Source organism: Cimex lectularius, unplaced genomic scaffold, assembly GCF_000648675.2.
Source record: "Cimex lectularius strain Harlan isolate CLEC.00 unplaced genomic scaffold, Clec_2.1 scaffold90, whole genome shotgun sequence".
In the NCBI taxonomy this organism is placed as follows: Eukaryota; Metazoa; Arthropoda; class Insecta; order Hemiptera; family Cimicidae; genus Cimex; species Cimex lectularius.
The window spans coordinates 120,491-144,517 of record NW_019392684.1 but is presented as its reverse complement, the minus strand read 5'-3'; the positions used below and the strand labels follow the sequence as shown (position 1 = coordinate 144,517).

The window sequence follows — 24,027 nt, the reverse complement described above, 5'->3', positions numbered from 1 at the left end:
TGATAATGTTATTTGTTATTCTTCTTAAATAATTAATCATACACAAAGATGAGTTTTTGTACTGTATTTGTATTGTAAATTTAAATTTAATTTAAATTTATTTCAACATCTTTTCCGATCATAGAAGTAACACTGTATTAATTTTTAAGTTAGTTCACAATTTAATTCTAGTCAGTTGCATTTTGGCCTACTTTTATGTATTACTTTCTTACGTACAAGTTCACAAGTAAATGACCCCCTAATATATTTGGAAAAAATTATTGACATGATTCATATATGTTTTAGTTCAAGTTGATTGAAAATATCTTGCCTTTCATATGAGTTCCACTGCTTTATTTGCTATACACCAGTTATTCTCTGAAAGGGGTAGAGTAAAAATTGCAACATTTGCAGATGACTCAGTGGAGATATCAGTAGGACTGAGCATGAAGCAAAATCCTTCACAATGCATGTAACAAGATAAATAAATAGACATTCACGTTTTACAAACAGAAAATTGAACCATGTTCACAATTTAAATGCAATACAGCTAAATATCTGGGGATGGCCATAGATGTGACCATACGAAGGGCAAATTTTTCATAGGTGATTATTATTGTGCCTCTTTGGCAATCTTCACTGCTGGCTTTATGTCCTTTGGTGAGTTCAGTTTTTTTTTTTTGTCCAGGTTGGTAAAAAAAAATTTATTTTGGAAAATGTGTACTGTGTATTTTTTGGTCTTTTAAGAGTTCCAATAGAGTTTATATGGGCTTGTTGAGTCTACTTGCTTCAACAATGTTTTCAACTTCTTTGCAATGTTTCCTCCGTGATTGTTGTTTGCCTTTTTGATCTCCCTATTATATTCTGTTAGGGTTTTACGTATTATTCAGTATTCCCCGTTTTTCTTGCCCTATTAAAACGTTTGCAAGTTTTCTGTCTTTGTGCCACCAGTGGGTTGTTTCACCTTTTTTCATTCTTTTTGTTGGCGAAGGGGTTTGTGGGCAGGCTTCATGATATGAGTTACAACTTCTTGTATTTGTGTAGAAGTTAGCTCAATATTGTGGGTGCTTTTAAGTTATGTGTGTATACTTGAGGAATGAGGACATACATAGGAATCTTAACATCACAGCGGAAATACAAAGATTTGTCGCTAAACACAAGTCCTTCAGCCAGCACAAGAATGTGGAAGTGAAGCAACTCCTACACAACTGAAACATCATTAGAAACTTGATAAAAACCTACCTATTAATCCTACTTTTATCTATTAACTAAAATTTAAACCCTTAAAAGTTTAATAATCCCAAAAAATATGATTTCCGTTCAGCTAAATCAACAACTAATATATATATATATATATATATATNTATATATAATTATATTCCATCCCTTTTGGAGTTCCTCAAAGTTCACTACTTGGGCCATTCTTGTTTAAACTTTGTATAAATGATATTTTATACAAAGACTGTTGCTACAAAATTCTTGTCCATTTTTGAGCATTGGTATCAAAACAATAAATTCTTCCTCAATTTGTGAAATGTGTAAATTAGTTACTTACCTACCTCATTTCTATTTCTGTACATGTCAATAAATTATTTGGGCTTAACTTGAAGTTAAAAATCATATTATATCAATAATCCAAAAATCTAATCAAACCCTTGGATTTATTAATCACACTATAATACATATATAACTGCTTACTTTTACTGGTCCAAAAATATGTAGGCAATAAAAAGTAAATTAAAGAAAGAAGATGTGGAGTTCAATAAACTCCCATCCCATTATGAATTCAACAATAATCAAAATAAAAGGAGGAGTTTCATCTTTAAACAAGAAAGGCCAAGTTGATAGGGCTAAAAATTAATCTGACATTCTTGTCTCATTTTCATCTGACTTATTAACCATTTTGTGTAAATGGAATAAAATCCAGGGTTCACAGTTGCCCGTTGCATGGCATTCTTCACACCCTCAGCAGGCTGGGCCGGCCTTCTTGGGTGTAGGTATGGGAAGTCCCCCCCCCCCCCAAAAAAAAAAGATCAAGGCAACCCTAGAGGCTGGCTGCCTTTTAAATTTATATTTTAAAAAATAATAAAAATAAAACATTTTTTTCAAATAATATTTCTTATTTGTCTTAATATTTTACCCATGACCTCAAGGATTGTAATCTTGATTCCTTCCATACAAGGTGTATTGACCATGTTACTTAAGATTTTATTTTAGAGTGGTTTGTGTAATTTTGATATTGTTGGGTTTGGCATAACCCCATAGTTGAATACCATATATCCATATTGTTGCAAACAATACACTGGTCGTGTGCACTGATAGCCTACAGGCCTTGAACCACCTGTTCTCAAATAACCCCATGGTCCAGGATGCCCTTTATTCTCTGAAGTGTCTTTCACAGCAAGGGAAGAGTGTCATTTTTGTTTGGATCCCTGGGCATATGAATATTTTAGGCAACGATCTAGCGGACAGAGCTGCCAAAGAAGCTGCAGTAAATGGCACCAAAATCAGCGAGATCACAAGGAATGATTTAAATTCCGCTTTAGAAATTAAAGTATGGACACAATGGCAAAAGGTTTGGTCAGATGTTACAGATAACAAGCTTCGGGAAATAAAATCCACTGTTCGAATGTGGCCTTCCTCATCCAGAGTTAGAAGAAAAGAAGAAGCGATCCTAACTAGGCTGAGAATCGGGCACTGTAGAGCCACCAAGGGATACTTGATGGCTCGTCAGCCACCACCGATCTGTCATTTATGCAATGAGACTGTGACTGTAAAACATATGCTTATATCATGTCATCTATATGACAGTATCAGAAATAAGTACGCTTTACCAAATACACTACCTGAACTTTTAGGGGATGATCAAGATACACTTACAAAGCTGTTTCACTTTTTAAATGAAGCTAATCTAATCAACAAAATATAAACGAGCAATGTGTAACATGGGACTCCCTGTGGCTGGGGGTGGGTTGTGGGGTTGGGCATGCTGGGGCATTGTTGTGTGGGTGCGCCCTTCTGGTGTGCTGGTTCCTCGATCTTCCTCCCGCAGGGGATTCTCTTAAAAGATATGGGGCTAACCTTACCCTTGGTGGTTCACGCCCCTCAAAAAAAAAAATTAATTAATTAAAAAAAATTAGGTCATTTTCAGATATTTAGTTGTATTGCTGTATGGTATAAATATCTCCATCGATTGTGAGAAACGGAACATGGTCCAATTTTTAGTTTGTAAAATTAATATGTACAGATCTATTCTCCTGATTCCCAATTTTTTTGTCTATTTATTAACCTTGTTACACGCCTTTTGAAAAATTTTAGATGAATATTGATGATGTTTGGTCCTACTGGTTTTACCTTCAAACGTTTCTTTTACTCCATCTATTATCGGAAAACACTGGTGTGTAACAAATAAAGCATTGGAACTTACCTGAGAAGCAAGAAATTGTCAATTAACTTGAATTTAAAACCTATGAATTATAGGCGGAAAATGACCCAAAGCGGTTGATCGCCTTTTATTTAAAAAAAAAAAAAAAAAACACCTATGAATTGTCTTTTTTTTTAAATAATATTAGGGGTTCATCTAGTTTCACAGTTGTGCATTCAGAAAATAGGTCAATACATAAAAGTAGGACATAATGCAACTGACTAGAAATAGAATAAATTGTGAATTATGGTGTTATTTATTACAATTAATTTTCTTTTTATGTAAGGTCTTGGTTGAGAAGAAAAAGTCGTCACAAGCGGGATTCAAACCCACGACCTTCGGCTATGGTCAATTAGACTACTAAACATAAATGGGATGTTATGATGATCTAATAAGAACATGAAATAATTTTAAATTAATTATTAATTGAATTGAATTAAATTAAATTAATCATTGTATCTGATTAATTATTTAAGAAGAAAAAATACTGTTTACAATTTAGTCTTGTTTGATTGTTATTATTTAAATAACTTTTTTTTTAAGTGGATATTTTTACATTCATTCATTTCTTCATTCATTGGGCGTTTTGGCTCTTTTGAATTGCATCTTCATTAGAAATCAATGTGTTATGAAGATTGAAAAAAGATTAAACAAATTTAAATTAATTATACTTCTCATCATTGTATATGATTAATTATTTAAGGAGAAGAAAAAATAATGTTTTAAATTTACCCCTTTTTAATTGTTTTTATTAAATAAGAAAGATTGATTTTTTTTTTAAATTGGATATGTTTTACAGTCATTCGTTGGGTGAGTTCGGCTCTTTTGAATTGCGTCTTCAATAGAAATCAATGTGTTATGAAGATAGAAAGATGAAACAAATTTAAGTTAATTATACTTTTCATAATTGTGTTATTAATTAATTTAATTTAATATAAGAAGAAAAAATAATGTTTTAAATTTGAACTTGTTTAATTGTTTTTATTAAATAGGAAAGACTGATTTCGTTTTTCTTTTTTAATTGGATATGTTTTACATTCATTCATTCATTCCTTCATTCATTGAGTGAGTTTCGGCTCTTTTGAATTGCGTCTTCAGAACAAATCAATGTGTTATGAACTATGAAGATGGCGGCAACGTCAAGTTTTGTCAAGTCCATCAGCTGTTCATCGGTCCTTTATTTTTGTTTAACACCTTCGCGTACAAAGTGATTTTTTTGAAACTGAGAGTTGAAAAATCCGACCTAAACGAAGGCCTGATGGCTTTCGAAGGAGCCGTCGGGCCGAACGAAACCTTTGTCGAGAAAATTAACTATGAAGATATAACTATATTGAAGGTTAGTAGACTTTCTGTTTTTAATTTTCACGTTATTCACACTTCATAATCTTCAATCTTATGCCAGCCGATCGGCAAAGGCTCCTTCGGGGTCGTCTACAAGGCGGAGTGGAAAAATAAAGAAGTCGCCGTCAAATTGATCGAAACCGAGGCGGAGAAGGCTTCCTTCAAAGTGGAACTCAAGCAGCTATCCAGGGTGAGACATCCCAATATTGTCAAGTTGTACGGCGCCTGCACAGAGAAACCAGTCGGACTCGTTATGGAATATGCCGAAGGCGGATCGTTGTACAATTGTAAGTCATTTCGTGTCACTACACTTAAATCTTTTGAACTCAAGCACCATTGAACTGCACTCTCCCAACTTAGGTTGTACCATTGTAAGTCATTTTGTGTCACTACACACTTAACACTTTTGAACAAGTAGTCAAGCACCTTTGAACGGCACTCTCCCAACTTGTTGTACAATTGTAAGTCATTTCAAGTCACTACACGCTTAACTCTTTTAAACAAGTAGTCAGGCACCATTGAACTGCACTCTCCCATGTTGTACAATTATAGGTCATGTGTGGTATTTAGTAACCGTTAGTTAATGATTATTCGGAAATCGTGAGAGACAGTCTGGTGTGATGTAGGTTTTAGAAAAACATTTTCTTTATCGTGCCAACATTTCGATCTTCATCTTGTCTGTCATGTTGAGATTGCCACTCAAGAATGACACAGTTATGCAGAAAACAAACACTTTGAGCCCTGAAGATGATCTCAATAAAGATTGAAACGTTGACATGATAAAGAAAATGTTTTTTAACACCTACGTCACACCAGACCGCATCTCACGATCTTCGAATAATAATTATGTCATTTTGTGTTACTACACGCCTAACTTCTTTCAAATGGTACTCAAGCACCATTGAACTGCACTCTGCTCAATTGCTCTTACTATTTCCTTCTAGACCTAAAATAAATGTATAAAAAGATAATTATAACTAATTATTGTGCAAAAATATAATTAAACTATGTGCATAATGTTATAGTTTCACAAGTACTTAAGCACAATTGAACTGTACACTATGTACCTACCGTATAAAGGCTTCAGGTTCTACATGTTCTATTGATAAACATGTATAATTATGTATTTTGAAAAGTTAAATTCACTTGTTATGGTCATACAATAAGTACACAATCTGAGAATTCTACATTCTTTTTATGTCACTTGTTGTTGATTGTGTAACGTTCATCTCATCTCAGCCCTGGGTGGCCGTGGAATAACTTGTAATTCTTAGGTGTTTCCATTATGGTCCCATATTATTGGAGTTTCAATGAAGAGAGGTTAATGCAGTGTCCCACAGCTTGATGAACTGTGTCTGCGACAACTTTTATACACTAAATAACTACTCGACTTTAGTTATTTGGTGGGTCATTCTTTGATACTTTCTATGACTTCCAGGTTTTTGGGAAACGTATCTTTGCTCTTTACTGGATAGGTGGCCTTAAATGAACTATTCCTAACTTATGCTAAGACAGGGACCTACACTGACATAGCCACATGATGCTTTTTAAACTCTTTTGCGTAACTAATTAAGCACCATTAAACTGCACTCTCTGAACTTACCATTATGTTCGATTGTTTTTATTATTTTTGTCAGAATGAAAATAAATGTTTAAAAGGATAGTTGCAATGAAATGTGCAAAAGTATTATGGCATTATGTACATTATGAACCTAGTTTCACTTTTGAACAGATACTTAAGCACTATTGAACTGGACTCTATGTACTTAATGGTGTAGTGTGACTTCAACATCTATAATTATTTAAACAAATGAAATTATCCACTTGTCATGGATTTAATCAATTACAATAGAAAGTGATAATAGTACAATTTTAAGAATTAAGCACCATTGAAGTACAATCTATGTTTGCACTTACTTATGGAGTAATATGGGAAGTGTACATTCAATGTATTCTCTTGATAAAACATCTATAAATAATTAGAAAAACTATATATATTTTTTATTATTATTTTCTTTTTTTAATTTCTGGGGTGACTTTACTGCTGTTGACTTTAGTCTCCTTTAATGGCACTGCAGCCTAAAAGATGTACAGTAAAAATTGTTTATAAGAACATCCAAGGGACCGTCTGAATTTTTTTCTGTTTAATTATTGATCAATTTTTTGAAAGTTGAAGACTCTTTCAGTCATTCCTCTGGAACTACTTTTAAGGGGTTGAAATTAGCAATCCCATTTAGTAACAAGTTTGGAACTAAAAAGCATTTGCGAATTTCAAGCCCTGTTTAATTATCGTTGTTTAGGTTTTAAGATTAAAAAAAAAGATTAATCACAAAAATTTTATTTACTGCAAAACTGAAAAATAGTCTGTAATATTGGTTTGTTTATTTTTTTTAATGAATGTAAAAAGTATTTTCTGTAATGGTGACGAGTTCTTTCACTGTCATTTTCATACATTCCTTTGCAAAATTGTCATTACATGTTAAACATTTATTTACCACATTTATAGCTGAGAACATTTCCTTCAAAGTGGGGCACGAAAATTCACTTGAATCATCTGTTGTGGCATTGTCTTCTTCTAAATCATTTTCTTCTGCTTTGACCCCTGCAACAATTTCTTAAACTATGATTCTTGACGTCTTCATATCCTTGAATCAAACTTTTCAATGGGCAAATCTTGAGCCCAGTTTGGAAGTGTTTATTTTCTGCTGTGTGCTGTTATTTTCTCATGAAGTTCTTATAAAAGGTTTGTTTTCTCAGAAATACAATCACTTTAGGTCACTAAAAGCGATATGTTCTTACTAATGATGTTCTTATAACCAGATATTTTATACATTAAGTTGCAATAAAGCTAGCCGGGAACTAGAAATTTTGTTCTTATAATCGATATGTTTTTACAACCGGTGTTCATTTAAACGATTTTTACGTATTTTGGAATTGACTCATCTTTATTATGTTAGATGTTATATATTATCACCTTAACGAAGATGCCGTACCGTTTCTGGCTTTGCAGCCACATAGGAATGTTCAGTTGTCTTATGGCCAATATATTTTACTTAATTTTTAGCTGCTGAGAGAGAGGTAGGTTTATGTTTTCCTGGTTGAGATATTGTTTGTTGAGGAACTTCTTTGACGATGGCAAACTCGGTAGCCGAGTGTTAAGGCATCAGACTCTCGGCTAGTAGATCCCCATAGTCATGGGTTCCATTCCTACCATCACTTCTGGAATTACTTTCTGACACCTTAGGGGACCGGTGGCCTCAACAGAAATTGACTGGAAGACCTGAGATGGGATCGGATCTCAGTGACCCTGAATTTGGTCCTGACCCCCTTCCAAAATGAACCATCACACCGGGGGGGGGGTCCAAAATGGAGTCAGGAAGGAGTGCAATAAGCTCTATAGAGCTGCATTGCTCGGTGGAAACAACAGGTCCTGGTATCCTCAACAATAAAAATAAAAAACTTCTTTGATAGCTTTGTGCCCGGTGAATTCATCCAATGTATGGCCAATTTTTTTATCCATTCATTTGTTCTGCATTTGGCATGCTTTAGGGGTTTTGTGGTTCTAATCTGAAGGGTGTGAGGGCTTCTGGTTTTTCCTCCAACCCCCCTCATATTCTAGTTTTCTGAATTTAATAAAACTAGTTATTATTTGAAGAAGTACTCAAGTACACACTTCCCATGTAATACTGTAATTAATTCAACATGCAGTGTGGCCAAGTTAGCGCTTCCGGCTCATATTTGCATTGTTAGCTTGTTAAACCACTCAGATCTTCTAGAGTTCTAATATTGATAAAATAATCTTGATTAATTAAATTAGCTGATACATGAATATGTAAAACAAATTAAAAGTCATTGAAAGGGACAAAAAAAAACCCTCGATTTTTGTACCAATTTTTATTTTTATCAGATATAATCAATTAATACCTGTGACAAGTTTTTCATTTCGAAAAATCGATTGTAATGCCACCCTCTATCTACTGGATTTTAATCAGCGAATGTTAGAGAGTAAACAAAAGATTGAAGGAAAAATTATAATAAAATAAATAATCATTTTAATTTCAGTAAAAATAATCCCTTCACCAATTAAACGAATAACATTAACCACGTTAAAAAATATTTGGCCTGCCTTTAATTACACTCTCCAACTCTCATCAACTCGATTTATGAACAATATCAAATAAGGACACTTCCACAGCTCGAGCGCACTTGCCTTCGTCCACCCATGCTTACCTCTTCTGGGGTGCTTTCAGTTGGAGGGGGTTGTGAGTTCCTCCTTGTGTCACAGTCCACACGGATTGGTACAATTAATTGAACTTGATTTTTAATTTTCAGCCATGTGTATATTTTTAATGTATAATTTTGTTCTGTATCTAATCTTGTTTCATTAGTGTATGTTCATTACCTACACATTAAAAAACTGAGTTAGTTTCAATAATGGAATGCTGTTCAGATTGTCTGCTTGTCTTATTCTTATTATCCAAGTTTTATTTATTTTTTTATTTTTTAATAACAAGCTCTCTGTGCTTGAGTATACTTCCAACCACATCCTGGCACTAAACAACTAAACATTATTAAATTGAATAACTTGTTAAATGTACAGTAGCATAACTGACAGACCAAAACATGGGGAAAGGAAGATAAAAATGATCAGAAACAATCAAGCTAAAAATAAAATTAATTTTTATTTTATTTATTTTCTAAACACGAATTCTTTTTCAGTTCTCCATTCCCAACCGCTAAAAAGATATACAGCAGGCCATGCAATGAGTTGGGCATTGCAATGTGCTAAAGGAGTAGAATACCTTCATACAATGAATCCGCCGTTAATCCATAGGTGAAAATTTAAATATTACAAAAGTTCCAAGAAAATTAAAATCATCTTTGTTATTCCTTAGGGATCTTAAACCTCCAAATTTGCTGCTCGTCAAAGGAGGGACAGTTCTTAAAATTTGTGATTTCGGCACTGCTTGTGATAAGAAGACTTACATGACCAATAACAAAGGGAGCGCCACATGGATGGCACCAGAAGTTTTTGAAAGTGAAGTTCTATTATTTTCCACTTTAATTTTTTTCAGAGCAGATAAGATAATTTGTGGGATGATTTTTAGGTTCTAAATACACAGAAAAATGTGATGTTTATAGTTGGGGTATTATATTGTGGGAGGTGATAACTAGGGAGAAAAATCCTTATAAAGGTATACAGTCGACAGCTTACACAATAATGTGGGCCGTCCATAAAGGTGTTCGGCCTCCTCTCATCATCAACTGTCCTCCTCCCATTGAAAAATTAATAACTAAGTATGTAAAATCATATTGCCTTGTTAAATATGTATAAACATCTATTTTTATTTAAGATGTTGGGATAAAGACTTAGAGGTAAGGCCGTCAATATCAGAAGTCGTTAGAATTATGGAATTACTGCTTCCTTATTTTTCTGGCTATGATGAGCCCATCACATCGGAAGAGGAGGATTCATCAATAAATGGTGCATATTAAAAAAATAAAATAAAATAAAAACTATAATTTATTTATTTTGTTTAAAGAGGGTAGTCAAGAACAAGATTATGACTACAGTAATGAATTTGACGATGATGAACTCCCTGAAGAAATAATTCCCGATTCATACATCGAGCAGTTGAGTAAGTTTATTCTTATTATTTTATTTTTTCAAGTCTTATGCACTGATCATATTTTATTTTTTAAGGAGAGAGTAAAAAACTGAATTTAAACATATATGAAAAAGTTCCAAATTTAATGTCCCAACTGAGCATTCAAATTGATGAAGTGAGTGGCATAAAAATGTAATGTATGTGTAGAATAAACAAATAATGGCAAAGTAAAATCAAAAAGTAAAATCAACTTGTATTGGCATTATTAGTCATATTTTCAATCAAAACCAGTCTACTTGAATTAGGTGAATGATAATGACTAAAAATTCTAAAAGTGTAATATAAACACTTATCACATATTGGAAAATTTAACAAACTAACACAAAGAATAATTCAAAATTAGTGGAAAAATTTTGAAAAAAATAGAAAAGACGTGAGATCTACAAGTTTATCATACAAGTCTCGTCTTATTTATACAACATAAAATAAACGGTTTTGTTATAGCATCTAAATATTAGAATTATATTTAGATGCTATAACAAAACCATATATTTTATGTTGTAGCATCTAAATATAATTCTAAAGTTTTATTTAATGCCAATGTAGGTTGGTCTTTGTAAATTAGCAATATTTGAATTCTCCAGATCACTTTGATTTCAGGACGTGGGTTGGGATGATAAAAACGGGCTGGACTTAGCCTGTGCTTTACCCACTGGGGATGATAACATAAGAGAGGGCCCAAGCCTGGAAGACAAAAAAGAAGGTGGTTCTGCCAATTCGAAGGAACCAGGATTACCACCTTCAGGGTTATTTCAGAATGAAGGTATTTATTTTATAGATTCTTAAATATTTAATTTGCCTATTTTTCATCAAATCAGCAGGGGCTTGTCCTCCAATAATACATAAAAATATAATAAAAAGAGGCATCAATGGTTGTAACAGGTCACGGTAAACGTACTGGTTTTGAATTTCAGCAGTCCTAGTTTTTTCCTCCTATATGTGCCCCTGATTCACTGGCTCTTACAATGCAAAATAAATACATAAACAAATAAAAAATGCAAAATCTATACCATAATATATGCATGTAGTAATCTTCACACTCTAACAAACACTCGAAACTCTCAACAACATTTCGAGTTGCCCACTTTGGCAATTTTTTGTTTGATTTTGTACAAATATGATCCAGTTCTCAAGAACCATGTTTTTTCTTAATCTTTTTGAATAAAATAATGTTTTCCCACTTTAACTGCTGCATAAATTTTACCATCTTGTCATATCTTCTCTTTTTAACATTCTCACCGCCATCGGTGTATTTTTTTTTTTTACTGAAAAAGTACAATAATAAAGAGTTAATAAAATCAAATAAATTAAAAAAAATATACAAAAGAAAGGAATATGGTATGAACTGAAATAAGGCTAAAATAACAAGGGGTTGTAAAAAAAGGGAGTCTACTTACCCCGGGGCATCGGGGTGATGACGGAGTTCAGGCCTGAGTCCACCAGCTCCAGACCGTAAATTTTTTACATCCTTTAGTACGCCTATCAGTAAGCATATGCCTCCTACGCTTCGCTCCTCTCACGTTACTCTCAAATTAGTGCAAAACTGTGTAAAAACTGTCTTCCTCCCCTTATCCGGACCAAGTGTGGGCATGATGGCCAAATTACAAAAATGACAATTAAGGAAAAAATAAACAAAAGGCATCTGAATAGGACATTACCATGCACTCTGGATTATAAAAGAAAATGTTTTCTGGCCGAAACAAGTATGTACATAGTCAGCTTATGAATAAAAATTTGCATGTATATACTAAAATTTTACTTATGTTATATAATCTTACATTTTATGAAAACATTTCATGGGTAGGTATGATAAAATTTTATTACCACTATTTTATTTTACATTGTTATCTCACTGTTAAATTAGAATTTCCTATACTTTTTTTTGTTTACCACATACCAATTGCTTGCATTTATCACATATGTTAAAATATTTATTGTCATTGCCAGAGCAAAGCATCGACGATTTGTTTTTCTTTCTGTCTCGGAAATTTTCAAAATATCATCCGCGTAAGTAAAACAGAATTGGCATCCATTTTGTGTACATTAATTTTTTATATATATATTAATTATCTAATAAATGACCCAGTGCCAGTTCAAAAATGACACATGTAATTGCATTTTGTAACTTGTGGTACTTTACTGTTTGAATTTACCTCACCCCTTTTTTTTAGTTATTTCTATTTCTGTAGGTTTATTACAAATTGTATAGGAAACCAATGGTATGCATATTTTTATTTACTAGTTACAATAACCTTATCACAAAAAAAATTAACCTTAAATTCAATTGTTCAATTGTATTCAATACAATTCAATTGTAAAAAATCAACCTTAAATGCAAAAAAATAGCAATTTTCTCCCATCCTCCACCCACCATGCCTAAAGCCAGGAACACATTTATGTATTCGACTCTGGGGCTATTTTTTATGGAGCAGCTTCCCAATCGCTGTTAAAGAAAATTGATACACTTCGGAATGCATGCATAAGGCGAATTCTTGGAAGTCTACCAAGCATCCCCATAGTTGCGTTAGAAGCCAAAGCCTGTGAGCCCCCTCTGGAAATGAGGCGCTTAAATTTAGCGTTCAACTTCCTTATCAAACTTTTTTGTCAGGAAAGTCCTACATTTAATAAAATAGTTACACTCACTGAAAAAGTTCTAACTTTTACCAAAAAAGAAATCCCCCACCCTGGTGTCGGCCTTCCTCCAGTCGGTTCCTTGCATCTACTCCCTTTTTAAAAGCCCTGTGGACTCCATGTAGCAGATGGAGTACGAGGTACTAATTAACAATTTCGAGAACATTTTTTAAAGATTATTCCCAGCTCAATCCTCATATTGCTCAAAAAGAATTCCTAGCCGACATTAACGAGAGATATCCAGAACATGTGTATGTATTTACGGCTCTTCCATAGATGGCAAAACAGGTTATGCCCTTTTTGACCCTAAACATCAATATAAGGAACAACATTCACTTCCAGCTTCAATGACTGTTTAGACAGCAGAACTAATTGCGATAGATAGCACTCTCGATTACATACGGAAATTGGGTGATTCTAAATTTTCTATTCTCACAGACTGTTGAAACTGTTGAAGCATTGTAGAAAGGTTAAATAACATTACCCCAGAATATAAATGCAGAAACTATATTTTTGCCCAAATTTGTAGGAAAATGCTAGAGACAAAAATCATGGGAAAAAGGGTGGCATTGTGTTGGGTGAAAGGGCATGCACGCTTATGGCAAAATGAAACAGTGGACGCACTTGCAAAAGAGGCTGCAACATCAGGTCCAATCTTTGACATTAAAATTCCTAAAGATGACGGCAAAAACTTTTTGAAAAAGTTTTGTAGAAATCTGTGGCAAGAAAAATACAACACAACAAATGTCGGCAATTATTACAGGTCTTTGTTCCCTGAGCTCAAGAAAAAACCATGGTTTTCGGAAGGCAATAGCCCAGAAGGAATGTCAAAGGAGTTCTATTCTACTATTTTTAGACAAGTCAAATCATGGCCTATGGGGTAGCTACAAGAAGAGAATCAGTTTGGCATCGTCTCCAAACTGTCCCACTTGCGATTGCCCTTCAAATCCTTCCCACATAATTTTTGAATGCCCAGAATACGAAAATGAAAAAGATAAACTGCTAAAAAATCTGAGCAAAGTCCCAAACGTTTCCAAACCAATAAACTTAGAAACTGTTCTAATAAGCAACAATCCATCAGCATTCAACATAATCTATGGATTTCTAAAGTTGATAAACGTTACGTTTTGATTATCTTCAACCATGAAAATTTAGAAGATGATTGAGCTGAGTGAGTGGGTGTGGGCCTGGTCGGCCGATCCCGCTCGACAGTAAAATTAAAATAGAAAACTTCATGGGTAATATGCCAGCGTAAACCCCCCAAAAAAAGCACATAGATGCTACCCGACGCCTTGCCACGTTTTGATAGGGTGTGCACATCTATACGATGTCAAGCGCACGCCACGTACAGTCGCACAACGTGAATCAGAAATCAGTATCGCAATCACATCGCCTCTTTTGTTCTTAATGCACTATTTTGAGCAAAACCCTGTAATAAATTGTTTGTTAAACTTAATTGTTTTAAATAAAGTTATTTAGGTGTTTTGATAAATTTTCTTCTTAACCATCATAATTAAATAATTTTTATAACTTACGAACTTTTGATCTCGTTTAATTTGGCTTACATTAAAATTGTAATTTGTAATTAATATAACGACAAAATTACAAATACTTAGTTTGAAATAAACTACAAAAATATGAGTGTCCAGTTCTGAAGCTTCTCGACAAAAATGGTGTAATTTTATGAGCAAAACCATGAAATAAATTGTTAGTTAAATTTTATTAGTAAAACTAATAAATTCAATTATTCAACCAAACCATTAAAATGAATTTTTTTAAATAAAAACTAATGAATTTTTGATTTTGGTTAATTTGGTTTACATTAAAATAAGTATGTAGTAATTGATATAACGGCAATAATACATGTAGTTTGAATAAATGAGTGTCCGGTTCTTTTGTCTTCGACTGTGCTCGATGCGACCCGACAAAAATCTGGACAGTGGAGATCGCAGAGCATAGAGTAGGGTAGAATTTATGGAAAAATGGACTTTAGATTTTTGTCAGCATCGGGTGTGTTCCTGGCTGAGGTAGACCCCATATTGGCAGAACAAATGACTACTCAGCATTATAATTACATATTATATAATTACAATTTGTGGGGAAGAAGGAAAACCAAAAATAAATTTGAACAGTTATTAACCACAAATAAAAAAAAAACAAATATGTCTTTTGGGATATAAACCAACTGTATCGTGTAAGATTTGTGTTAGAATTTTCAATCAGTGTGACTAAGCATAAACGTCCACCAAATTGACTCTTGAGGTGAATCGTAAGCATGATATGAACCAGCAGAAGGTTGAGTTCTTAAGTATATTTCCATTTTGATAATGTAGAAAGACATCGCAGAATGCAATCATCTTACTACTGTATTTGGCAGGTTAACTAGGCATATACTACTAATTACAAATTCTTAATTCACTATTTTTGTGGTCCGCTTGACCAATTAATACATAACAATTAATTAAGGTTTTTAGTTGAGATGAAAAAAAGTTAATGGCACGAGAGGGATTCGAACCCACGACCTTCGGCTAGATACGCTGCTGCTCTACCACCTGAGCTATTGTGACCTCGATCCACTCGGACATCAACTCCCCATCTCAACCCCACCTTATGAGTTTTCCCTCCTTGAAAAATGGCAAAAGGAGGGAAAACTCATAAGGTGGGGTTGAGATGGGGAGTTGATGTCCGAGTGGATCGAGGTCACATTAGCTCAGGTGGTAGAGCAGCAGCGTATCTAGCCGAAGGTCGTGGGTTCGAATCCCTCTCGTGCCATTAACTTTTTTTCATCTCAACTAAAAGCCTTAATTAATTGTTACTAATTACAAACGTGCATATTCAAAAATTAATCAAAAATGTCGCAAATCGTTGAATCTAAGATATCTGAGGAAAAGAAACTTCCTGCAGCTAGTGGTGGCATACAAAATCTCCATCCCTGTACCATTTGAACCGCAGGGAACATTTATGCAACCATTTTTTTGAGTTCCTATGAGAAATAACGTTACAATGAATCTGATAGACTAAAGAGCATTTATTAAATTTTGCCTATGATCAGTGAATGTCTCAATAAGTACCAGAAAAAAGTAGATGTCATTAAATAGTTTAAAAAATTATAATAATAGTTTTATATGCCAAGGATGATTTTTTCTTCACAGATAGATTTCTTCCTTATACGTTATTTTTAGAATAGAACAAGGCTATAGGCTTAAGTACTCTGCAAGATAAGAAAAATATTCTCTGGGGTACAAAACTACTCCAGTGTGACTGCACGAAGGTTAACATTTCTTTCTAAGATTTTGACTCATAACTTATACGTTATTATTTATAGTTATAATACAATATACATATTGTATAGTTGTATCATCATCAATCATATAAGATGTTATATTATTAAACAATTCATGAAAAAGAAATTGCAGAGAGAAATGATAAAGAATCTGCAAATAAATTTTTGATAAATATGTTAATTTTGGATTTGGAAAAAGCCAAAATTCAATAAGTTTAAAGCAATATTTTTTTTAAATTCTCGCTTTAAAATGTTTTTTAGTTTGTAAAATCCTGTTCGAAGAGGAAACAAAATGCGCAGAACAGGCCAAAATTAAAGATTTCAATTTTATCTGTCCAAGCCAATCATTTTTAAAAATAGCAGTTCACAAGGACCCCCATTGCTTACATTCTCCTTATCCTTTAAATAGTGATGGGATGACAATTTCAAATAAATTATTACAAAAGGGAAGGTTTGTTAGTAAAGATGTTAAATCCGTGTCTTCTCCCTCTTCCTTAACGTTGGCCATCTTTAAATAGATTTCTAAACTGTTGAGTTTGTTTGAGGGCATTAAACCCCTTCCTCAACTACAAGTCAAAAACTTCAGTTTTAAGATTCAATCTCCTATGTTTTGCTTTCACTCTATTAATAAACATTAAATTATACGTATGAAATTGTTTAACATTTTTATGTGTTGTTGAAATTTGAACTGAAAAAACTCTATGATTTTTTTTTTAATTTGAAAAAAAAAGAGTAAACATTTGATAGTTTATGGCTGAAAATAGTGCGTTAATTTTCGCGTCCTCTTTAATAAATCGCAATCGATTTCGTGGATTCTGCGATGACTCACGCTTAACGTTCCACCTCAGCCGGAATTAGTTGAACAAGGAGGAACGCAGCTGTTCCACCTGCCTTCTCTTGGCCCAGTGTCAAAAGAATGTTACCATTGTTCTACTATTTAGTTAATTAATTACCATAATTTTTATGATGAAATAGAAAGTGGGAATTTTGTAATGAAGGTGTTTGAATCACGGATGAATTTGGAATTTTTTAAAATGTTTTTAAGTCAGTTTTGACTTTTTTTTTTTTTTTTTTTTTTTTTTTTAAGATATACTTTAATAAAAGTTTTACTTTGCAGATGGGATTGGGCAAAAAAGAAACTGTTAATTTATTGAACTAATTTGATATTCAAAGTGTTCAATTCAACTTGAAACAGATAAATTATGTATATTTTAAATAAACATAAAAAAAAATTTCAAACAAAACAAAAATTAAAACAATATTATTTTTTTTAATTAATTAATTTATTTTTTGTCAAGTATGTATCAACACGCATTTGAGTCTGGTGGGGCTTAAGGGGAGTTCTAAGTTAAGAAGCTGACTCAGAGGGCAGATTTAGTGTGGTCTCGGCATTAGTTGATAGTACAATGTGTGATTTCAGATGGTTCTCAGTCGAATCCAATGCGATATATGTTTACAGCAGTGAGTCCTTGGAATTTTCTCTGTTTTAAATATACATAAAGTTTCAAGTCCTTTTCCTTTGGGGGGGGGGGGTGGAAAAACAAAAGTCATGATAATCCATTTGACTGGATATGTGGGTTCAATATAAATACATGCATACAGTATTTTTTTAAAATATGTTTTGATTTTTTAATTATTTTCTTTGTTGATTAGAAGTGCTGATTTTTGTACACTACACTAATTAGAACAATTTAAAAAATTATCTTAATGTTAAGCAATGATAGAACTTATATCAATATTATATTCTGAAAATATTGAAAGGATTTAATTATCCAAAAAAGAAAACATGTTTTATTCTCATCATCAAACTACATAAATGATTAAATATTAGAGAGACTAAGCAAAGCATTATTGTTGTTATTTTTGTATTCTTTTATTCAGAGTTCAATCATCTCTCATCTCAAAAGAATGACAATTGTATACAATTTTTTTTTTTGTTCTAAATAATATTGTTTAATAATACTATGTAGTAACTACATTATTATTTATTTAAAAATATTGTATCGCTTACAGCTTAACAAAATTCTCCTGATTCGTTCAGTGACAATGAACTAATACAATGACCCATCAGTTTTAAAGTCGACTATTTTTATTTTATTTCACAGTTTTATTTTATTATATATGGAGAATCTAGATTAACTTTCAGATTTTGTTTTAACCCAAAAATATAACTGTGAAGCATGGACTGTGAGGTGATGAGCCTTATAGCTTGATCATCCTTCATTACCGTATATTCTCGTAGATTTTTCTGTTAGATTTGTTTAAACATAGTGATATTCTATAATAGTGTCTGATAAAACTAGCAAATTTAGTATGATCAGAGACAATATATTGTACAGTCATTAAAATTTTTTTTTAAAGTTTTACAATTTGTCTCTTTCTTTGATTGTGAATTTAATTTTTCTAAATTTCAGGCAGGAAGCCAAATCACGACCTTGATGTTTATCAGACGATGCTCGACCCACAGCTAAGGCCGATACCTCCTGACCCAACTTCGGAGCGCTCTGTAGAGATTTACAAGGAGCATACACGAGTAGGAAAAGATTAAAAATTTATCTCGATCACAAGTTTTACTATGGAAATTTTCAGAGTGCACAAGAATACTTCAAAGTGCAAACAGAGATCGCACTTCTGGCCAAGTCCCTTGATGAACTCAGTGAAAGACTTTCCGTGTCCACTGAGAAGGAACAGCAGGACATTCATCGTCTCGAAAATGAAAAGGTTTTTGTTTTTCTCCATATTCACTGATCTTCTTATTTATCTTATTTTTATTTTAGGAAAACCTGATCAAATTGAAGGAGAGCTTGAAAGAACAGATTAAAGCGCGACAACAACAAATATCAGAAAATCAATTAATTCACACTCATCCGACCTAGTTTATAGTGCTTCCTCTTATTATAATACTGTAAATTATTGTTGTAAATAATTCCAATTAGTTTTTCGTGATCACTAGTCCTTGAACATTGTAAAAATTAATAATTATTTTTTATATAAGTGAGTACATTTTAGGACGTAATATTTTGGAATAAATTTTTCTTTTCTTTTTTTTATATTGGTTTTATATGTCTTGATTTTTTTAATTGTTATAAATTGAAATTTTGGTTAGTTAGGCCTACTGATACCTGATACTAAGTGAAGGTTTAAAAAAAATATATATGTACAAAGCATTAAATTAATTGTTCTATAATCTTGAAATTAAGCCTTGGTTGAGTATTTGCAGAAAAAGAAAATTATAGTTGTGCTTTACTTCTCGAGTTTATTTTAATCTTAGAGATCGGAGATTATTTTTGTAAGTTCTCAGTGTTATGACGTGCACAAAAATTTGGTTTATACTGCTGCTTAGTTACAAAAATGCAATAAAAATTACTATTAATGACGACCCAGAGTATAATTTTTCCCTTCCACCATCTTTAGGCAGAATAGATCAAGCTGAAGACCACTACAGTTTAAAAATTAATGAAAGAGTAGTTTCCACTATCTGTAAGTAAAGGTATCTACCCGTCTATCTGTCCTTTAACCCTTTCTAACATCAAATACAAAATTAAAAACCCACTCTTACAAAAAGCTCCTAGATTTGACCTTATTACACCTTCAATCCTTCATAAATTCCCAACAAAACCATAGTTTTCCTAACCACCCTTTATAATGCAACTATATGAATCACTTCCCGACAGCCCTGTTGCTTTCCATGGTTCACCCAATCCCTAACCCGAACAATGTCATTACATTCCAAATTCCCACCGCCTTATCAGTTTACTTCCAATTCTTGCCAATTAAAAAGCTCTACAGTCAAATACTCCCCACCCTCGAATCTTAATACAATTCACGACCATCATTTTGGATTTTTGAGTATCATTATTCCACTGTTAACAGTGTTGACATCATCAAGGGTCTCCCTCAATATCTAGCAGGCTTTTGATCAAGCCTTTCTAGGTTTGTTCTGGAACTCAAGGGCATCCCACACCTTTCCTTATTTCAAATTCCTTCCCACACCTGGGGACCTCATGAAATTGAGCAGGTATTGATCTTAAGCTGTCTGTTTTGCCAGCTTCCTCATTTCCTCAGGTTCCAGCATAGGCTTTCACCCATGACCTATCTTGCAGATTTATCTTCCATTCGAAAGCCTTCAGAATTTTTTCCAAGATGTCTGATTCCTTCCATCACTGTCAGATGCACCGATCTGTTATTTAGGCAATTGCAACTTCACTGTCTGAGCTAATAACTAATATTCTTGCTTGGAGTTTGGTGTCTCGTCAAAATTTAACGTCCATTCCAGTGTCTTGGCTATTGCTAGGGCTTGATTGTTGTTGCATTGATTCGCTAACTTGCAGAGGAGCCATCCAACCGGTGCACAATTACAGCACACTGCCATTTTCTGTTTTGCTTCCATCTGTTTCCACCATGTAGTTTGATTCTTGAATTGACTGACAGGGAATGTCTAATTTTGCAGGGTTCACTAGTTCACTAATCTCAATAGAACATCTTTCCAGAGTGTTATATCCTTGGCAAAGATCCTTGTCAACTTTAGTCATTTGTTGTATTGTCAATTCCCACTGGCTATGACACATGTTTCATGTTGAGTCTCATTCTCCTTTGTACAAGGTGGATGTGGGATAGCATCCTTGGTCCATTACTGCATATACCACTGATATCTCTAACCTAACTTGCTGATGTATGCCATTCTGTCCATCAACACCGACCCTGTTACTTTCTCCATTTGGAGTCCAGCCTTCCTACTGAAAATGTCATCCGCTACCTTGGGCAGTATCCATGTTTTTCGGTTTTTTCTTCTTTTTTGCAATATATGCACAGGCTTGTTTTGGCTGCTCTGAGACAATTCATTCGTTTCATATTGCTTGAAATATGGATAAACGGTTTGTGAGTAGAATTATCCTTTTCTACCAATAATTTAATATACTTCGTTCACCTCAATTATTTCCATACCTCCAGTGCCCAATCAGCAGTCCTATTATCCTTATAGTCCTAGAACGTCTTTGGTTTAGAATATATGCCGTTAGTATCACTGATGGTCTTTAATGAATTTTTTCACATCTCATAAAACACTTGAACTGAATACTTATTCTTAATCTACTCTCTGATGGATCTACATTTAGCAATTTTGATAAATGATCTTAAATCCTTCATTCTACACTGCAGTCAGTGTCTTGTGTCCAACTGCCACCATCCATACTTTAAATGTTTTTATAAAAGATATTGCAAAATTCAGCTACAAAAAATTCTACTCTAATATCCAACCTCTAATACTTACATAAAATTTTCCTTCTCATCTTTTACCAATAACATCTCTGTAGAGAGACAGTATTCTATGACCTGCTGTCAGTGTAATTATAATAACTAAATTTTAGAAGTGCTGCTAAGTTACAGTAAAATTAAAATAATCGGCCAGTACATTGAGATTTAAAAAAAAAAAATTGATTTAAAAAAATATCATGTTTACAACTGAGAATTAACTGTAGACTTTGTCCATAAGTTCTTTGAGTTCTTGATATGTAAAAAAATCATCTATAAGTACAAGTTCTTCAGTTGCGTCATGGTTGCCATGCAGTCTTGCCAGGTCGACCGGTAGCTGATTGTACGCATTTTTCGCGTTAATGTCCGCCCCATGTTGAATGAGCAGTTTTAAAGCTGGAACATAACCGTTGAGGGCGGCTTTATGAAGTGGCGTCTCCCTCTTAATGTCATCTGTTGCCATTACATCAGCACCAAAATTAATTAAGAACGATATAATCTTTGTGTGGTACGGTGTCCAAGCGACGAGTACAGCTTCAGTGAGAATCGACAGCCTGGACTTACTCTTGAAATTTGGATCAGCACCTGAATCCATAAGAATCTTTGTAATGGTTGCACTCGGTTGTGAGAACACAGCTAGATGTAATGGTGACTGGTGAAAACAGTCAACACTATTTACCTTAAAAAAAAAATAATAATAATAATAATATGTACATAAAAACATTAAGAAACTTATAATACTCACATCTGCTCCATATTTAATCAATTCTGCAACGATTATAGGGCGTTTGTAAAAAACTGCAATGTGAAGGGGAGTTTGTTCAAACACAACTCGGAAGTTTGGATTAGCCCCTGATTGCAACAAAATTGTACATATCTAGATAAAATATTAGTTATTCTAATAATTGGTCTCACCCCCCAGAATAATTTACCTCTAGATGGTTGGAGTAAACTGCATTGGAGAGCGGACTCCAACCGAAGGAGGATAAAACGTCCAGTTGTATCCCCGGCAGAGAGACTAGCAATTTTGTCAATTCGATAAATCCCTTTTCGGCCACTAAGTGAATGCAAGTGAGCCCATCATCTGGAACCATATTTATATCGGCTCCAAGTTCTATTGCACGAACAACACCCTCTATATTGTTGAACATGACTGAACGGAGTAAATATTTGTCTTTGGGTGATAGGTTTTCTGCAATTAAAAATTCAAATTATAATTTCAGTTTTTTAATTATAGAAATCTAAATTTAAGCCATCCTATAATCAAAGACTAATTATCCCTAACAGTAAAAAAAAAAAATCGCCTTTACAAAAATATTTTTTAGTTTTGATGAAAAACGCTGATCCCTTGAGTCATAGTCATTCAAATAAATATGTTTACAAAGTTATCTTCATTTTAACAAAATTTTTACATGGATTGGTTCGACCGCTGGAGGATAACATGCAAATTTAGAACAAAAACATAGAAATATGCTTTCTAGTTAAAAAATGTACCACTTTTATAAAATGTTAGTATGATGACATTTTATGTTGTATAGATTTAAAAGTATGCATCTGCCAATAACATAAAAGTTAAGGAGAAAAATCAATGCATGTTAAACAACGAGAGAAATTTCGTAAATGTAGAAAAATAAATTTTGCACAAATTTAAGAGCATCCAAAGGGATTAAAATATAACACTATAATATAATAGTTTAAGAATTTTTCTCAAATAAATTGAAACAACTCTTATAACAAATTATTACTATATTTGTCAAAACTTTACCTGAATGCATGTTAAACTATGACAGAAATTATAGTGAGTGTGTGCAGTTTCGTTGAAATGTATTGCAATTGTAATAATTTTTACACCAATTTAAAAACATGTGTGAACTGAAAAACATGCATATTTGAACTAAACGGTTTTATTAAATGGATAATGCAATGTGTAAACTATGAGGCAAAAGAGTACATTGATCCAGTTGTGCCTATTAGTTTTAAAAACCATAAAACTAATAAAATTGATTGTATTTCGTCAGGAGCATTTCATGGTAATTGAGTCTAACCACTGAAAAATCTGAGAGAATAGGCAGTTGTGTTTGTTCTTTTCTAAGTATATTATATCAGAAATTGTGATTGTTTCTGTGATATTAATTTGAAAAAGTACTATTTATTATAAAAACCATTATATTGGTACAAAAAGAAAAAAAAAGTATTAAACATGTTGATAAAAGAATTTAAAAAAAAAATTTTTGACGATATTTATTTTATTTATTGTTATCTGTACATAATATACATTGAGCAAATAGTTATAAACTAATCTGACAGACCTGTCAGACCAGGAGGCAGTGGGGAGAGAAACCAACTTTTATTTAATTGGGGAGGGGGGGGAGTAAAAGTTAATTCGGTGGGTTAGATAGAAGGTCACGAGGCCATCGTCGTTTTAAACGGCGTGGAGGATTGTAAGGGTG

The 24,027-nt window shown here is 33.1% G+C and overlaps 2 protein-coding genes and 1 long non-coding RNA gene across 4 annotated transcripts; 1 reads left to right on the top strand and 2 right to left on the bottom strand.

Moving 5' to 3' along the window:
• Nucleotides 1-4,459: 4,459 nt before the first annotated feature.
• Nucleotides 4,460-19,706, top strand: LOC106666550 (mitogen-activated protein kinase kinase kinase 7-like). The gene is made up of 12 exons (XM_014393825.2): nucleotides 4,460-4,739; nucleotides 4,806-5,031; nucleotides 9,464-9,578; nucleotides 9,640-9,782; nucleotides 9,853-10,042; nucleotides 10,099-10,229; nucleotides 10,288-10,383; nucleotides 10,449-10,528; nucleotides 11,014-11,176; nucleotides 18,742-18,860; nucleotides 18,917-19,048; nucleotides 19,105-19,706. Exons 1-12 carry the CDS (start codon nucleotides 4,518-4,520, stop codon nucleotides 19,201-19,203), a joined length of 1,716 nt encoding a protein of 571 aa, XP_014249311.1. The 5' UTR covers nucleotides 4,460-4,517; the 3' UTR covers nucleotides 19,204-19,706.
• Nucleotides 8,782-12,399, bottom strand: LOC106666551. 2 transcript variants are annotated; one of them, XR_001340449.2, is made up of 4 exons: nucleotides 12,238-12,399; nucleotides 11,811-12,160; nucleotides 11,424-11,678; nucleotides 8,803-9,146 (listed from the first exon to the last, which is right to left on the bottom strand). It is a non-coding gene; the product is annotated as an uncharacterized LOC106666551 (long non-coding RNA). The 2 variants fall into 2 exon arrangements; XR_001340448.2 differs by having other exon boundaries at nucleotides 8,782-9,146; nucleotides 11,811-12,399.
• Nucleotides 19,707-21,765: 2,059 nt separating the features above from the next.
• LOC106666452 (tankyrase-1-like) lies at nucleotides 21,766-23,455 on the bottom strand. Its single transcript, XM_014393653.1, has 4 exons — nucleotides 23,343-23,455; nucleotides 22,510-22,769; nucleotides 22,323-22,454; nucleotides 21,766-22,256 (listed from the first exon to the last, which is right to left on the bottom strand). Exons 1-4 carry the CDS (start codon nucleotides 23,350-23,352, stop codon nucleotides 21,795-21,797), a joined length of 864 nt encoding a protein of 287 aa, XP_014249139.1. The 5' UTR covers nucleotides 23,353-23,455; the 3' UTR covers nucleotides 21,766-21,794.
• Nucleotides 23,456-24,027: the final 572 nt, after the last annotated feature.

What these genes read in the sequence shown, in the direction of transcription:
- LOC106666550 (XM_014393825.2), top strand. Translation starts at nt 4,518, where the DNA reads ATGAACTATGAAGATGGCGGCAACGTCAAGTTTTGTCAAGTCCATCAG. An exon ending in AGGCGGATCGTTGTACAATT is followed by an intron (nt 5,032 to 9,463) that starts GTAAGTCATTTC and finishes ATTCTTTTTCAG; the next exon opens with TTCTCCATTCCCAACCGCTA. An exon ending in AGGGTTATTTCAGAATGAAG is followed by an intron (nt 11,177 to 18,741) that starts GTATTTATTTTA and finishes TCTAAATTTCAG; the next exon opens with GCAGGAAGCCAAATCACGAC.
- LOC106666452 (XM_014393653.1), bottom strand. An exon ending in TTTACTCCAACCATCTAGAG is followed by an intron (nt 22,455 to 22,509) that starts GTAAATTATTCT and finishes TATTTTATCTAG; the next exon opens with ATATGTACAATTTTGTTGCA. An exon ending in TGATTAAATATGGAGCAGAT is followed by an intron (nt 22,257 to 22,322) that starts GTGAGTATTATA and finishes TTTTTTTTTAAG; the next exon opens with GTAAATAGTGTTGACTGTTT.